The sequence below is a fragment of the Peromyscus maniculatus genome, chromosome 23 (genome assembly GCF_049852395.1).
Source record: "Peromyscus maniculatus bairdii isolate BWxNUB_F1_BW_parent chromosome 23, HU_Pman_BW_mat_3.1, whole genome shotgun sequence".
In the NCBI taxonomy this organism is placed as follows: Eukaryota; Metazoa; Chordata; class Mammalia; order Rodentia; family Cricetidae; genus Peromyscus; species Peromyscus maniculatus.
Genome location: NC_134874.1, coordinates 62,124,444 through 62,141,947, shown reverse-complemented (window position 1 = coordinate 62,141,947; position 17,504 = coordinate 62,124,444). Strand labels below are relative to the sequence as shown.

The 17,504-nt window shown below is 44.9% G+C and overlaps 1 protein-coding gene across 2 annotated transcripts; it reads left to right on the top strand.

Annotated features, from left to right (window-relative positions):
- The first annotated feature begins 900 nt into the window (after nucleotides 1–900).
- LOC143270540 (putative sperm motility kinase W) lies at nucleotides 901–16,528 on the top strand. 2 transcript variants are annotated; one of them, XM_076560888.1, is made up of 11 exons: nucleotides 901–966; nucleotides 4,299–5,876; nucleotides 6,269–6,702; nucleotides 7,998–8,133; nucleotides 8,327–8,419; nucleotides 9,181–9,295; nucleotides 9,567–9,690; nucleotides 10,120–10,192; nucleotides 11,626–11,695; nucleotides 12,033–12,326; nucleotides 12,416–16,528. In XM_076560888.1, the coding sequence occupies exons 2-3, from the start codon at nucleotides 4,357–4,359 to the stop codon at nucleotides 6,291–6,293; spliced, it is 1,545 nt and encodes a 514-aa protein (XP_076417003.1). In that variant the 5' UTR covers nucleotides 901–966; nucleotides 4,299–4,356; the 3' UTR covers nucleotides 6,294–6,702; nucleotides 7,998–8,133; nucleotides 8,327–8,419; nucleotides 9,181–9,295; nucleotides 9,567–9,690; nucleotides 10,120–10,192; nucleotides 11,626–11,695; nucleotides 12,033–12,326; nucleotides 12,416–16,528. The 2 variants fall into 2 exon arrangements, 1 of the variants encoding a protein (XP_076417003.1); XR_013047730.1 differs by lacking the exons at nucleotides 901–966; nucleotides 4,299–5,876; nucleotides 8,327–8,419; ... (4 more) ...; nucleotides 12,033–12,326; nucleotides 12,416–16,528 and adding an exon at nucleotides 7,032–7,099 and having other exon boundaries at nucleotides 6,444–6,702; nucleotides 7,998–8,115.
- Nucleotides 16,529–17,504: the final 976 nt, after the last annotated feature.

Sequence of the window (17,504 nt, the reverse complement as noted above, 5' to 3'; positions counted from 1 at the left end):
TATTTACTTTGTGTGAGAATAAGGGTAATGTGTTTTTGATGAGAAAATATTTGAAAATATTCTTTCACTCAGACATATAGGATACTGAAATATCTGGAGAACATTGCTGTTTTATGTTGAGATGATAGAATTCATCACTGAATTGTCCTGGTCACTGTCTGAGTCTTTCTTGATACTCAGTACTCAGAGTGTTTGCCTAGTTTTATTTCCTAGACTTTAATTTTCCCTTTGACTTATTATTTCCCTCCTTCTTGGATGTATTTTTATTTTTTATCAGGGGAAGGAGGGAATGCCCAGAGCTTAAAAAAGGACAGTGATGCATGGACAGATCTTCCTTTCAGACAAAAGGTCATTAGTAAAGATGTTCTGGACACTCTGTGGGTGTCTGAAGGAGTTTTCTTCCCACCAGACGAAGTGTGTCTCCATTAACTTCATGGTGTCTGAGGGGAAAGGAGTTGCTTCAACATCAAGAAGCAGGCTTGGTTAATATGAGACCTATGCTACATGACAGAGGATGGGATCTGGAATTTAGGCTACTTGAAGAGCTCATTGATTATATTCACAGGATGGGTGGGAGAGATATGTTCAATGTGTGACTGTGTGACAGCAATGAATTTGTCTTGGCTTCTGGGAAAGTAACAGGAGTGGGGTTGTGAAGGATAGTAGCCTTCTCTGCTAAGGGCATTTCCTTGGGAACAAGAACGTGAATAGAAAAAAATTAATAATTTAACAGAAAATAATTTTTAAAAAATCACTGTTTTTTTTTCTGAGCTTTGATTGGTCCATAGTATGTGACATCACACGGAATCCTTGTGATGTATGCTAGATACTAGCCAATGAAAAGGCACTGCCTGAGGCTGGGTTTTGTCTGTACTTCGGAAAATCTGTTGGTTGGTGGGAGAGCAGTTGGACTCTGTTGTTTCCCATACACTTGACCTTTTCCCTGACCTGTTGGATCTGGACATAGTGAGTTTGATTCCCAAGTTCTCAGTTTGGGATTTTGTCAATTGTATTTAATTATTTCTTTATTTACATTATTGGTTTGGGTAGTATTTTTTTTCTATAATTCCTTTTTCTTCATCTCAACATATTTTCCTTCTATCACCTTCTTTTCTTAGTCATTTTTGGCAGTGTTCTTGTGTATTTTACAAATTTATTGTTATATATTAAATGCATAGGAAGAGGAATTTGATCATGACTGACATCTGGCTGTACTCTACTTTGATTATATTTATCTGCTACATTTTACTTCCCGACCCAATGAATTGGACAAGTACTTTGTCAAAGGGCCAAGTCCCATTAAATTGGACCTCTTATACAAAGGCTGTCCCCCTGCCTGCACATGACCTGCAGTGAACAAAATGTGACACTTGTGTTTGTGGAACTGGCATGTTTGTAGTAACACTTTCACTAATTCCAAGTTTTTTCTGAATTAGGCATTCCATTCCACTGATGTATGATTTAGGACCTACCTCAGTGAGGTGTGTATGCTATGCCCTTTGGCAATTTGTGTCTGTGTACGAATCTTGAGTGTTCCTGGTTAAAAATGTCTTGATCATGAAGTCTGGTCTTATTAATGTGGTGTTGAATTTGAGGTGAGCTATCAATTATTCTCATTCAGGTTTTTTCCAATCTGTCAGTCAAGGATATTGGCTGATACTAGGATCTTTTTGAAATGTCTTATATGGTTTGGAAATTGGGGTAATATTTCTTTCATGAAATGTGCTTGAAAGTGTACCTTCCCTCCGTTTTATGGACTACTGAAATACTGCGGATCATTGCTGCTGGTTGTTGAGATTGGACAAGTTGATTTCCAGTTTGTTAGTTTTGGGTCCTGGGATCTAGATTTGCTGCTTCATATTTATATTTATGTTTTTCGGTTTTCTTTATATTTATTCTTCTTTTGTACACTACATCCTGACTGCATCCTCCCCTCCCTCCACTCCTCCCAGTTGCCCCTCACCGCCTCTCTCCACCAGATCTACTGCTCTCCAGTTTTCCTTGAGAAAAGAGCAGGCCCCAACGGATAGCAACTAAACATGGGATAACGAGATTCAATTAGAGTATATTTAAATTTTGTTTTTTTTCTTTTTTTAATGTGTAAATGCTTTTGAAGAAACATTTAATTTTATGTTCTTTGAGAATTTCATTTTATTTTTATTATTATAAATTTTCATTTTACATACCAACCACAGATTTCCCCGTCCTCCCTCCCCCGACCACCGAGCCTCCTCCCAACGCATCCCTCATTCCCACCTCCTTAAAGGCAAGGTCTCCCATGGGGAGTCAGCTGAGCCTGGTACATTCTGATGAGGCAGGTCCAAGCCCCTCTCCCTGCACTAAGTCTGCACAAGGTGTCCCACCATAGGCACTGAGTTCCAAAAAGCCTGCTTATGCACCAGGCATGGATCCCAATCCCACTGCCTGGGAGCCCCCTAGCCAGTTCAAGCTAAACAAGAGTCTCGCCTATCCAGAGGGCTTAGTCAAGTCCCATGGGGGCCCCTCAGCTTTTGGTGCACAGTTCATGTGTCCTCTAGTTTGGCTAGTTGTCTCTGTACTTATTTCCATCATGATCTCAATGTCCCTTGCTCATAGAATCCCTCCTCTCTCTCATTGATTGGACTCCTGGACCTTGGCCTGGCCTTGGTTGTAGATATCTGCATCTGCTTCTATCAGTTACTGCATGGAGGCTCTATGAGGACAGTTAGACTATTCACTGTTCTGATTACTGGAGTAGGACCGTTCAGGCACCCTCTTGACTATTGCTAATAGCCTAAGGTGGGTTCATCCTTGTGGATTCCTGAGAACTTCTCTAGCACCCTGTTTCTCTCTATTCCAATGATTTCTTCTTTTATTATGTTATCTCGTTCCTTGCTGTTCCACTCTGTCCTTTTTCCAGCTCAACTCCCACCCCATTCCCTTATATTATCATTCTCCATTCCTTGCCCTCCATTATCCCACCTCACCCCCAGTTTGCTCATGTAGATCTCATCTATTTCTCCTTTGGTGGGCTATGTATGTGTCTTTCTTGGCATCTTCCTTGTTAGCTAGCTTCTCTGGAGCTGTGGGTTGAAATCTGGTTAACCTTTGCTTTGCATCTAGTATCCACTTGTGAGTGAATACATACCATGTTTATCATTCTGAGTATGGGTTATCTTGGGATAATTTTTATATATACATTTTCATAAGCAATTGCATGATACATTTCCATACATGCCTATACTGTACTTTGATCATGTTCCTCTGCACTATGTCAGTCCCCCACCATATCTTTGTGACTGATACTGTGACTTTACACAAGCCTAGCCCTCTCCTTCCTGTGACCAGGAGAGACAAAATAGTCAAAAAGACTGTTTCTGTTTGTGGACCTGCCTTGTCTCCTAAAAACTATATCTAGTTTAGCTACTTTCCTTATAACACAGCAGTTCTCTAGTCACTGTACTGAGTGTGGATTCTTCCCACAGTCTCCTTATGTGCTATGCTGTTGTTCCATTTGTTACAAATGTTACTTCTGCCATTCTGACCATGAACAAAGGCTCTTTAGTGTGTTGCTGAGATGGAGGTGAAGTATGAGGGACTCTCATGAATGATTTTCATATCTATGTTCATCAAGGAAAGGAGCTCACACTTGCTCCATTTGTTGAGCTTACTTGGTGGTCGGATCAGGCTAACACTGGCACAGGGATGAGTTTGGATGTGTTCCTTTGCTTTTTCTTTCTTGAAGTATTTTCTATAATCCTGGTCTTCATTCTTCTGCAAAGCTTTGAATGATTCAGGGAATCCATGAGATCTGGGCTCTGCCTTGTTTGGAGCTGTTTTTGTTGCCAATCCACACTGGTGTTTATGACTTATGTGTTTAAGTGTTTTTATTTTATTTTAACTCAATATTCACACATGTCTAGGAATTCCTTTCATATTTTATAATTTTCTGGAGTATAAATATTGTAACATCCTAAAGACCATCTGGACTGTAGTTGTATTAGTTACAACATCGATTTTTCTATGGTGTTATTTTTATCTGACCTCTCTTTGTTTGCATCGTGGCACATCTGTGAACAGAGCAGCAGAGCAGATCATTCTTTCAGGATTCTCAGGATTTTCCTTTGCTTACCAAATTTACTTATACCAACTCTGATCTTTCCTATGATTTCTCATCCACTGCCTTAGGTTTGGGTTCTTCTAGTATTTTTATATCCTTGAAGAGCATCATTAGATTGTTTGGGATATCTCAATTTCATAACAGAGAATCCAAAGCTATGTCCTCCCCTTCTAAAACTGCATTAATCTTTTTCTTTTAGCATTGTGTGGGGCTGAGATTGCCCTCAAGATAAAGTGGTTGAAATTGATCAGAACACCATGGGCAGCCACATGGAAGAGGACTATCTTGAAAAGAATTTCAGGATGTTAACATCTCTAGGTTGTGGTTCCTTCGGGGAGGTGAAGCTGGCCTGCCACCTTCCCACACATACACGAGTGGCTGTCAAGGTCCTTGAAAAAAACACCAACAGTGTGGCTGACATCAGTACTGAAGTGAACATTCTTCAGTCTTTAGAACATAGGAACATCGTTCGATTTTTTGACATGATCGACACACTGTCAACCACGTATCTGATTATGGAGTATGTGGCAGGAGAAGATCTGGAGAGCTGCCTCCAGGCACTGGGCTGTCTAAAGGAGGAGGAGGCTAGAGTGATTTTCCGGCAGGTGGTGTCAGCGGTCCACTTCCTCCACCAGAGACACATTGCGCACCGTGATATCAAATTAGAAAACATCCTAGTCGATGCAGCAGGAAATGCAAAGCTTTGTGACTTTGGTATGGCAATTGAAATCACAGAGGGGCAGATGTTGGAAGAGATCTGTGGCTCCTTGCTCTATTGGGCCCCAGAGATCTTGGCCAGAAAGCCCTATGATGGACTGGCAGGTGATATGTGGAGCTTGGGTATCGTCCTGTATGTCCTGGTCACAGGGCACTTTCCATACATGGAAGAAACCCTTGAAGGTATGCACAGGGTCATCACCACCACAATGTGTCCCATTCCCTACCATCTGTCAAAACCCTGTTATTTCATCATTGCCCGGCTACTCATGGTCCCTATCTGGTACCGATTCACAATCTGTCAGCTTGTGAAAACAGCATGGCTGGGCCCAATTCAAGAACATGTACTGCCTGCCACCAAAGAAATCCTGCCCAAGGTCGTGGAGACCATGTGCACCATCGGCTATACATGTGAGGAGATTGTTTCATCCCTAACTCACAGGCAAGAAGATAATCATGTAACAGCTATTTGCAACATTCTCAAATATCAGCTGAGTGGTGGGGACAGCCATCAGCAAGAGCAGATGCCCTGGTTAACCAACAGCCCTGCAGTTCCTGTTCGCCTCCCTCTCCCCTTGAAGAGAGCCAGTGAACCAGCATTTACAACCAGTACACATGCTGGGAAGGGTCACTTTAAGGAGGAGGGTGTGGAAGAAAGAGGCAAAAGATGTAGAAGCTACACCATGCCTCACAGATCCTCCTTCCTGGTGGTGCTGTCCTCTTCAGACAACACAGTCCCAGAAAGAGATGCTCTTATGGCTGACGTCATCACTGCTGCAGAGGACATTGCAGTCAACAGGAATTCTGATGACCCCCTGCCTGGCAATCTCTCCTCCCCTGAATCAGTCTTGGATGAAACACCCACAGGATTTCTGAACCTGGGCTTCTGTGAAGAAGATTCATCCCAGGAGCCAGACATTCCCAGTGACCAGCCCCAGGTGGCACCCACAACATCTGGATCCAGGCCATTCAGGGTCTGGAAGCTGGTGAGGAAGCAAATTTCCCATGCACTGAGAGCACTGTGCAGCTGCTGCTGCTGTTGCTGCCTGCCCACCCCAAGGTGAGCCCTGAACCCTTGCATCAGGGGCCATAAGGAAAGAGAGGACAGTGGAGACCTATATGGAGAACAGTTGGGCCACACAGATGAATTCCTATGTTGTCTTTTCAATATGCCATTTTAATATCCTTATACCCACTCAGAAGGCCCAGAATTTGATATGTAGTACATTAGGTGGCAAAATCACAGCTTCCTGTTCGTGTAAAGTCCTGGAAGGTTGAGGCAAAAGCAGATAGCCGAAAATGGGGACGACAGGGTGGGAAGGAAGGGAGGAGAGTTTTTTCTAATAGGGTTAAAGGTTCAGAATGGAGGAATCAGGAAGGGAAATATAGCACAGAAATTTATCTGTCAAAGTCACTAATAGAGGTGCTTTCACGTTTCTTTCTCCTTTGAAGTGTGGAAACTGAAATGGCCCAATAGAATTCCAGACCTGGTGAGGAGTAACTGCCACAGAAGTGAACCAGAACTCATCTCCAGAGTGCCAGCTCCCTCTAACCCAGGGCAACAGGCTCCTGCCTGCATTCATCCTCCAGCTATTGGGTCTGACCTGCCACTTTGCATCTCTTTCAGCTTAATCCAGCTTCAGAACTGTTGTGGGACAATTGGGGTTCATAAAGCACATGGACTCCATGACCCTCTACCTTCCTAGCTTTGGTTGTGCTTGTAGGACCACTCACACTGCATGGAAAACAGCAGCCTCTACAACCAGGAAGGACTTCATACCAATCACGGTTGCTCATCATCTTGGTCACTTTAACCCTCCAACTTACTCTGTGACTGCCTTATGGACAAAACAGCAAGACCTGTGTAAATCCTCTGGAAAATGGAGGTGGGTGAAAGGAGATAAAGAGGACTAATTGGGGAACAATTTTGAGACAGGAATAGAGGACACGAGAGGTGGTGTAGAATATGGAGTAGAGTCTGTCCTGAGGAATTTCCTGTCAACAAAGTAACATGAAAGAGATGTGTGTGCTGACCTGTGACAGGGGCTGTGCACAGTCTACAGCAGGAACAAACCTCCCCTGAAGTCCAGACTGGGAGGGAGCTAGGAATAGCCAGCAGTGAGGAGGAGAGGGCCTGCTCTGATGGTTCCTAGCATGTATCAATGCACACAAGTTGGATGTTGTCTTGGAAATAACATCCTGTGCATTCCTACAGAGCTGGGGTATAGCAGGAGAAAAGTGCAGCACTATTGGTCAGTGGAGTCCCATCCTCCTCAGTGCTGAGTAAGTCTTGTCTGTTAAAGTCTCACTAAAAGAGGCACTTCCTTTATTCTTTTGGGTTTTATTTGGGTTAAGTGAATTGAATTAGAGTCTTGGTGTGGTGTAGTGCAACAGGAAGGATCCAGACTGGAAATCTGTGTACTGTGTGATGATATGTTAGGGCTACAGGTTCCAGTATCCATCCTCCAGGTGAGGGTCTCAGCTGCCATCTTCCCCATCCTTCACATCACTGTTGCCCCTGCACTGTTGTTGAACATCCCTAAGTAGTCACTTGTATCATCAACCCAATGAATGTCTACATCCCTCATGTTTCCTGTGGTGCCAGGGTCCATGGCATCTAAAAGGGCTGCCTCTGTCAACAGGACAGACTGGCACACAGGTCTCAGGCTTCCTTCATCTTTGATTCATTCATCACCTCAAAACTGCTTTCTGACTGTCTTTCAGAAGAACTGCAGTAACTGTAAATCCAGTGGGAGATGGGAGAATGGAGATAAGGGGGAGGAAGAGGGGAAAGGAAGTGGAGAGGAAATGAGAGGACCCGTAGAGAGAGGGTGGAGTCTGTCCAGAGGAGCTTACCTGAAATGAGTCAGGAGAAAAGGAGATTTTCATGGGACAGGGGTCTTGAAAAGTGAGACCAGGAATAAATGTCTCAAACAAAGCAGAGTGTGACCGTGGGTTTATTGCCAGCCAGGAGGAGGAAAGACCCTGCTCTGATGGTTCCTGGTATAAGTCAATGTAGTGAAGTATGAGGCTGCTTTGGAAAGGGGCTTCCATTCTGGGCTACTGAAGAAGGGTTTGGCAGCAGAGAAGGGTGGCTCCATCATGCAGTGGAGTCCTCTGCCGCTCCTGTCTGACATGTCCGTTGGCAGATCTGATGATGTCTATGTCTTTGTCTCCATAGCCTCCTTCATCCAGGATTCCCTTGCTGTCTCCCACCTCCTGATCCAAGAATCTTACATCATTTTTTCCATCTCATGGAGGGATTTATAACTGACATTTGACCTTACATTAACATTGTTCTGCTCCAATATGGGAAGGTAAGTAGGCCTTGCCAAGCCTGATCCTGGGTTGTTGTCTTTACAAGGCCATAACACTGGACTTCTCTATGACCAATGCCCACCATTGGGGTCAGACTCAGAAGGAAAACTTGATCATCATGGATCTCTTGATGACAGCCCCTGGTGCAGTGTGAAGCACTGGTTGAGGTGTAGTGTCTGAACTGTTTTCCAGGATACCTTCCAGGTAGGGAGCAGATCACTGAGTTGGCAAGAGGAAATGAACAGCAAATCCAGGGTCTAATTTGTGTGAATCATGGGCCTGCAGGTAAGTTTGAGTACAGTAAGTGTCTGTGTGTGGTAGAAGATGAGTCTCTGAAGCCTGGTCTGGATGTGGTAAAAAGGATCCCATGAGGTGGCATGTGCCAGCATCCCTGACACAGAGGGAAAGTTATCACTGACGTGCTCAACTGAAGAGCAATGGGAGACTGAGAGACTGCAGAGGTTGACAAGGGAGGAACCAGCTTCTCTGCTGTAGTTGGCCTCCAGCTCCATTCTGACAATTTGATCTTGTCCTGTTAACAGAAACTGATGCATATTAAAGTCTTCAGCAAGGTCTTCCCAGCAGCTATCAGTTACTTCTAGAACCCTGACCATCTGGCGAGTCCCATGTGCACAGAACAAGTTCAGTCTTTTCAAGAAGAGAGAGAAATTTTCAGTTTGTAGGTATCACCTGGTGTCAGACTGTGTTTCTGCTGCATATCAGTGAAGGCAGGGTTGAGAAATGTTTGAGGATTCTGTTGAATTCTAGAAATGAGATGGGGAAATTTTCTGAATCCTCATTTTATATTTTACTTTTTTTGAGACTGGATCTCACTATATAGCCCTTACTATCCCGACACTCTCTGTGTAGAACATGCAGTCTAAATCTCACAGAGATTGATCTCCTTTCTCTGGCTCCTGAGTGCTGTGATTACAGATGTGGACTGCCATGCCTGGCTTCAAGTACTGTATGTATTGCATCAATGGTAAATTCCTCAAACATTTGGGGGAAAAGAGACAAGTCTTGTGCTTCTTTCATCCTAACAGCTTCAGGGATTGAAGTGAAAGTTCTTTCATCCAGGATGGACTACAAACAGCAGCAAAGTCCAAATCTAACCTTCAGAATAGAAGTCTATGTCTACCAGTGAACAGATACCTGGAGGTGAGAACTGCTGTCATGAATTCTTCTGGGGACCCCAGTCAGTGGGCTGGAGGAGGTATGCCCTAGCTGATACATCCTTAGAAACAAGGCACAGAGCATGCAAAGGCTACTCTCTAACCCTGTTTTTACAGGATCCCCACTGCAGTCCAGGGAAGGAGCCACGGGGAGAGGGTTGCACAGTATGTCTAGCTTAAGTGCTGCATATTTTAAGTTTTCCTAGAGTCCCTTTCCCATGTCCGTCCTCTTTAAAGTGATGAGCTCTCTACATCAGGAGACACAGGGTGGCGACTTACAGGTGTGGCCTGAGACAGCAGAAGTTGGAGCTCTGCAGGAAGTCCAGATGGCAGTGTGCCCACTTCCCCAGCATGAAGGGTCTGTGTCCAGCACAGGAGGAGGTAAGTCAACTACCACAGGTTTCCCTCCAGAAAATTCTCATTATCAAGGGAATATGTTTCAGGGCTGGTGTTTCACAGCATCCTTGTCTGAGGGGGACTTGAGCCAATATCATTTACCAATACCAAGCTACCCTTGAATGTGCAGACCCTGTGGACCAGTCTGCAGGGGACTAACTAGCAGTACTCATTAAACTGTCCACCCTTTAGGTTTCTGATCCTAGTGAAATGTTTCCCCACATGAGGGGAAGGGAGCTCCTTCCTCTCCTTCCTCTCCCTCCTTCCCAGCTGTTGTATTTGCAGCCTTTATTTATCTCTGTGTCCTGACCATCAGAAAAGACACAGCCCCACTGAATGCTGGTCTAGTTTATGTGTTTGTGAAGGGGCCTCACTGTAGGGAGTTTCATCAGAACCATATTTGTCTCCTAACAGGAAAGTGACAGCAAGCTGGAGGAAAATGGGTAGCACTTTGGATGGAATGCTGGGACATTGCTCCACTTTGGAAGTGAGTGGGCCTTACCTAGCCAAGGGCACAGTGGTCAGAGATGTGGTCAGCACACTTAAAACTACTTTGTACCCAGGTCCCACTGGGTACAGTGGTCAGGCCTTGACAGCCTTGTTAACCATACAGCTAGGGCTTTCCGCTAGGCCTTCTGCTTGCTTGACCTGCTAGGATAATTGTCTAGAGTGTTGTCAGGTGCACCTGACAGGCAGACAGCCTCTCCATGCAGTGAAGGATGGCCACTCTGAATAGGATGATTGTCAAGGCTCATCTCTGGGCAGCAGATTGCTGAAAGCATCACTGAGACCACTAGCAGATGCTTAGTTTTTTGTTTCTTGTCTAAACTTGACTCTGGCTTAGGGGATAGGAAGAATAAGGCTGATCAGGCAGTTCTGCCTCAATCCCAAGAGTAGGTGGTCACTTAACTTGTATTACACAGGACAAGAGATTGATAGATGAATAGATAGATAGATAGATAGATAGATAGATAGATAGATAGATAGATAGATAGATAGATAGATAGATAGATAGATGATAGAAACAGCTTTGTCATGGCTACAGAGGGATATTGATATAACTTGGTGTAAGTGGCACATCTCTCCCCTCTGACCCTAACACCATTGAGAAGGAACACTTTGAATCAAAGATGGTGAACATCTTCTCACACCTGTATGCTGTGACATCCATTCTGTCACTGGCCAGTGGCTTAGTCTGTGTTGGATTCCAGAGACTGGGGAATGGGGATTCACACAACCTAGCAAGGGGAACCAGCCAAGAGAAAATGACTGCTTGCTCCTCTGCCCATGTCTGGTCTCTATGTCAGTGAGTGACCATTAAGGAATGTCTCACCCTGAAGCACTTAACTGAACTTATGGCCTGTGGAAGGGAGCCTTGGGTAATGTGGCCAGCCATGGAATCTCTCAGGAGACAGCACATGCAGACCAGGACTCCAAACCCTAGTAATGATTGTCTCTAAGAATGTGACCCTTAGGAACCAGAGTTGATGCCTAAGAGGCCAGGTGAGTTTAATGTGAACATTTTATATTACTGGCCACTGCAGGGAACATTTGGTGGCCTTTAGATTGTTACATGTCAAATGTCAGATTATGATGAGGATCACACATTCAACACACTCTTTCCACTGCCTACATCTTGGAGGCAGCAGTAACAGGTGCAGACAATACATGCTTTTTGTACCAAGAGCTTTTCACACACTACCCCAAAGTTGCTCAGTAATACTCACTTCCCAGTGGAATAAAGTGAGTCCAAATTATGCTGTGTAGCTTGATTTTGGACAAAGACTGACTGTTTGGGACTGTTTAAATTCCTCCAAGGTCATTGACACAGATAGGATGAATAGTGTGGTAACAGCCTGGGTCTCTTTTAGTCTCAGAGGCCAACTCCAGAACTCTCAAAGACATCCTTTCTTTCCTCAGATGTGCAGGTTCTGCTGGATATGTTCAGACAAACCTCATCTTCACCATATGTGCATCCTGTCTCATCTAGGCAAGTGTTCAGTGAGCTGGGTGCAGGAAGCACAGCGTCTAGACACAGACATGTTGGTGAAACTGCGTTTCCTTCTTGATCCTAGAGCCTGTTTATGGGACAGTAGCAGAGCAGCTAGGGCAAACCAATCCCTGCAATTGGGGCTTCGCAGGGAGAACCCACTGAATTCTCCCACAGGAAGTCACATGGGAAGAAAAAAGTCATTATTCCTGCCTCATTAGGTCCTGAACTGCACGAGAAATAAACTAGCTATTATCTGAAAGGCCACAGGTCTAGGGTGGTGAATGAATCTTTCTGCCAGCCTCATCAATGGTCTAACATAAGCTTTTTCTTCTAGGTGCCTGGCCATATCCTGAATCGTGGACCCCGAGAATTCCTGACTTGCATGTGTGCACACTGAGCATTGGTGACATGGAGGAAAAAGAGCACCTCTCCCCTCCCCTTCCTGGCAGACTAGCATGACATTGTCTGAGCTCCAGAGGAACTCAGAGGCTCCAGAGAGCAACAGGAGGACATGCTGTGGAGGATGATGACATGGTTTCTTTTCCAACATCCAACTACAGAAAACCACCCCAAATTACCAACAAGACCTGGGGAATCTACAGGAGCGTCCCCTTTTGGAAGCCTCCCAGTGGGTACTTACTGTTGAATCCTGCCCAACTTAGAACCCTTTGCATTTTGATAGTTCAGGAAGTCACCTATGCCTCTCTGTCTTCACAGATAACAAAGAAAACCTGCCTGAGCAGGTAAAGAAATATCACAGAAGAGCCTTGGGAATTAAATGTGCTTCTCTTTCTGAACTCTAGAGTGGATCTCCTGAGAAGGGCAGTACCCATGGACCACCTGTCACAGGCCTCCACTAACATGAAGAGGCAGAACTTGAGGTCATACATTTGGTCCATTTCTCACTGGTATTATGCAGAGAATTTACAAAGAAATACTGAAGTATTTATTTAGAATTCCAACATAATTTCTATAAATTGGCATTCAGAATGTTTTGACCCCTGAAGGAGAGAAACCCAAAGCTATATGATCTCTCAGCTTCTACCAGTTGTTATTCTAAAGGTGACAGATGTCTGCATTTCATCTATAGACTCATCAAAACCCAGTCTGATGCTCAAACACAAGATGTATCAACCAATGGGACCTAAACCTAGAAGACATGGCCAAGGACAGGAGAGATCCCTCCACACCCAGATCTTCTTCTTCCAGGACTTCCCACCAAGCCTCAGAGATCCATAAAGGGCTACAGGGAAGTAATGGAGACTGGATATGTGGAACAGAGCAGAAAGCTCAGAAACAGACCCAGCGAAATCCTGCCAGATGATTTTCTCATCGTCACCCATGGAAATCCAGGCAGAGAGAATGCCTTGTCCACAAATGACTGCAGAAGAAGATTTAAAATCCAATGAGAAACCCATTGAAAAACTGAACACAGTCAGCATTTCTATTGACCTCAAATTCAAACACTGTAATGCTCACATAAAGTTATAGAAGAGGACTACATGATTTCCTGCCTTATAAAAAGAAAGATCAGAAATAACACAGAGTAGATGAACTGTGGACTCGGGAGCCCTGCTGCCACCAGACATGAAAATACAGAGGCTGGAGCATGGCTGGAGCAGACACTCCCCCAGGACATCTAGAGAGAGCCTGGCCCCTGACACACCCCAGCAGACAACAAATCCCTGACAGTGAACGTTGTGTGGCTATGAGGAGATGGAGGTGTAGTGTGTGCTGTGTGGTGTGAGGATGGCTGAAACCTATCACATCATGTGGGATGGAGATGAGCTGTCCAGCTGATCTGATAACAGCACTGTATTGATGGTTCAGTCAGCTGGGGAAAGCAGCAGGTCTGACACTTAGATACTCACATGTGTTATGCATGCCTCTGCCACTATTAACAACTTGTATACAGTGCCAGGACTGTATATGTATGAAGGACTCCCCTTACCCACACTCTGCACATACTTCTCTAGGTATTAGGCCTAGGTATTCAACTCCCTTCTGATGTCCAACATACAATGCTAGATACTAGACCATGCTAGACATGCCTCCAACCACAATGTCCTAAGACATGTGGAAATATACCAGGCCCTCTTGCACACTTTATCTTCTGACAAGGACACACATTTACTGCTTGGTTCAAACACTCCTGGAATCTTCCTGCACTGACATACAACACTAGGCATAATGCAACGTGGGACACTACACCCATGCCACCTCACTTGTACTACCAGCTGTCAGACCATGATAAACAACCTCTAAAACACACACACACACACACACACACACACACACACACACACACACACACACACACACACAGCCTCTAATACACTTCTAAGTCTTGGGCCATGAATGACTTCTCACCCAACCACACATTGACTGCTAGGTGTCCAGCATTGCTAAACCCTCAGACATACCTCACATGTATTCCTAGGTCTGGATCTGGTATGCAACCCACATAATCCTTTATTAACAGCTACTTCTCAGGCCATACAGGACACTCTCTTGCTACTGTATCCAAATACTCTGCTGGTATTGGACCCCACTTGACATCTCATCGTCCATGGCCCACCGACTTCAAAATGTGATCAGACCTTGACGGACACCAGCTCAGCCATCAGCTGACACACACTCAGTAGGGATGGTGCAGAGCTTGACACCCCATTCTTTCACTGCTCCCCTCTGACATACAGTTATCATCAAACACACTGGACACACCACCACCCCTGTGACAACACATCTACTCTAGGTACCAGGTCCAGTTTGACCTCATACCCCACATTAATTGACAGCCATTAGATAATTCTGGGAACATTCCCCCTGTCAGGTCTTGCACAATACCTAACAATTAGCATTGACAGACCACCTGCTTCTGCTGAAGACACATCCACACTGCTAGGCATCAGCTTCTACTGGACTCCTTCCTATGCTATACCATGTGCTGGGTCTCCGGCTCTACTGCTAGTTACTGGGCCATGCTGGACATTAACCCCTTTCCAAACCACAGTGCATATAAAGTGCTGTGTGTCAGGTTCACTTGAGCACCAGGCTCCATCACATGGGACATGCTAGGTATCCGACAATGTTGACCCACACCCTTACCCCCTATATTCACTACTGGCCTAGTGAACACTGCAATTTTTAAGGCTCTTCTAGACACCTCCATCACTGACATATCAAGTTTCTTGCTATCAGACACTACTACTGTGCAGATTTCAGTCATGTATATTGAAGCATATTGTATGCATATACAATAATTGGCTTCAAGTCTTACCCAAAATAGCACCATTCTGTTGACAACATACACTACCAGACAGGGGCATGGGTCTAAGTGCAGCTGAAAATTAGCAGGGTTATTGTGGCAGCAGGATGGGTGAAGGAAGAGAAACTTATTAGATGAGGCCTGTTATCCTGCACAATATCCGGGTTAGGACCAGGGAGTCCTGAGGATGTGATACACAGTAGGGCATCCAGGCCTCAGGCAGGTGTGCAGCAAAGCCTGAAACCAAGCAGTGTGTTTCAGGCTATAGTGGCAGGGGTAGGAGTGTCCAGCTGGGCAGTGGTACATGGGTGGATTTGGCAGCAGGACTAGGGGGCAGTAGCCAACAAGGTGCTTCTGCTGCTAGGTGTCCATTACCTACAGCCCATCTCTCTCTCTCTCCTCTCTCTCTCCCTCCTCTTCCTCCCTCTTTCTCCTCTCTTGCTCCTCTCTCTCTCCCTTCCTCCCCCTGATTCTCACATACACACACATGTATATATGTACATCTAAGCCACTATACTTATAGGTATATACTTGCCTAGAGACAAAGACTTCCAATACATGCTATTTGACTGGTCCTTCAGGGTATTGCCTCCATTTCAGGCAAAGCCACTCCTTCATCAACACACAACACACACACACACACACACACACACACACACACACACACACACACACACTAGTGTAGTTACGTGACAGGTTCTGTTAGATATACACTTGCCTTAGAGCCGAAGCCTTCCAAACAGGGCCAGGTGTCAGCTTCTGTTAGGTCCACTCTTCCCTACAGCCAATATTCTTCTTACACAGGTAGGTATCATGAACTCCTAGACATCCACTGCCATACAGTAAAGTCCCATGCACAAGGCTAGGCATCATATCCTGCTAGGAGCCCCGGACAGGGACAAACACCCAGGCACAGCTCTCATATTCATATAAGGCAAGTGTCAGGCTCAGGTATTTGTCTCTAGCCTTACAACCAAAGTTCCACATACACAAACATGGTTAGGTTTTAAGATCTGCTAGGTACCTTCTTCCCCACAACAAAACACCAGGTTAACACAAACATAGAAATGCAATCATGCACACATGCACTTATGCAAACAATCATGCATGCAGGCCTGTGGGAACCCTCCCCAGGGTGTGAGTCCCAGGAGTTTTTCCCCTAGTCACATGAATGGAGCTTTGGATTTAGGGGAAGGCTAGGACTTTGAACCTACCTGCGAGTGTTTGGCATTGTTGTACAAGTGGGGGATTCCTTACAGGAATACAAGTAGCCATATATGTGTTTATGGCTTTGGCTGTAAGGGTGGGACAACAATGCTACCATTGACACCTAGCCCTGTGTGGAGAGCTTGGACGTAAAATAGAAGTCCATTAGGACTTGACTCGTGTGTGTGTGTGTGTGTGTGTGTGTGTGTGTGTGTGTGTGTGTGTGTGTGTATGGGTTTGTGCTTTAGCAAGGTGAAGTAATACCTAGGTCTTGACATACCTACCGTACAGCCAAAGGCCTTCATACACATATATGGCTCACTATCAGTTCCTGCTGGATAAAACCTTCCTTACAGCCTAGCCAAACTGACACAAAACTCAGAACCTGCTATGAATATCAACCAATATTGAAAAGAACCACCTATGACTAGGGTATCATGTCCTCCTCAGTATCACCTCCCCTAAAGGAAACCTTCAAATATATATTCATGGTGAGGTGTCACATCATGCTAGGTACCCTAATCTCTACAGCCAATGTTACAGGTACACAGAGATGGAGTTAAGTCATTCTGACTGCCCCTGCCATATAATCAAACACTCTCTCTCTCTCTCTCTCTCTCTCTCTCTCTCTCTCTCTCTCTCTCTCTCTCTCTCTCCTCTCTCTCTCTCTCCTTTACACACAACTGTGTTTCTTTTACTTCTAGACATTTCCTCCCTATAGTTAAAGTCCCACATACACACACAGGGCTAGGTTTTGACTCCTACTAGATACCATCTCCCTAGTAGGATCTCAGGAGGATCTCTAAGAGAACACGGTATCTAGGTGTGGAAGAGGAATATATTTACAGCCAAAGCTACACACAAAAAGCTAGTGTCAGGTACTTTTGGTATCCCCTCCCCTCTCTGTAACTCCATGGTTTATACTCACTTCAGATGTTTGAGATCCAGAAACAGCTGATGGAGATGACCTCTGGCATTTGTCTTTCTGGATCTGGGTTCTCTCATTATCATCTTTTCCACATCCATCCATTTACACAGAAAGATGACTTAAAAACAAAGAGGATTATTGTGCTGAGTGCCTGAAAGTAGTCCTGTGATTTTGCTGTTGCATGCAGTCTACAGGATCCATTTCTTTATTAATGTCTAAAGTGGGAGATCAGGCCCAATGTGGGTGCCTCCACCCCTGTATGTTGGTCCTGAATTGTGTAAGAGAGTAAAGTGAATTAGCCCTGAAGAGCAAGTCAGGAAAGAACTGTCCTCTGAATCTACTGGAGTTCCTAGAAAACTTCCCTAATGATGGGCATTGAACAGGACAAGGGAGCCAAATATACT

What these genes read in the sequence shown, in the direction of transcription:
- LOC143270540 (XM_076560888.1), top strand. Translation starts at nt 4,357, where the DNA reads ATGGGCAGCCACATGGAAGAGGACTATCTTGAAAAGAATTTCAGGATG. An exon ending in TGCTGCCTGCCCACCCCAAG is followed by an intron (nt 5,877 to 6,268) that starts GTGAGCCCTGAA and finishes TCTCCTTTGAAG; the next exon opens with TGTGGAAACTGAAATGGCCC.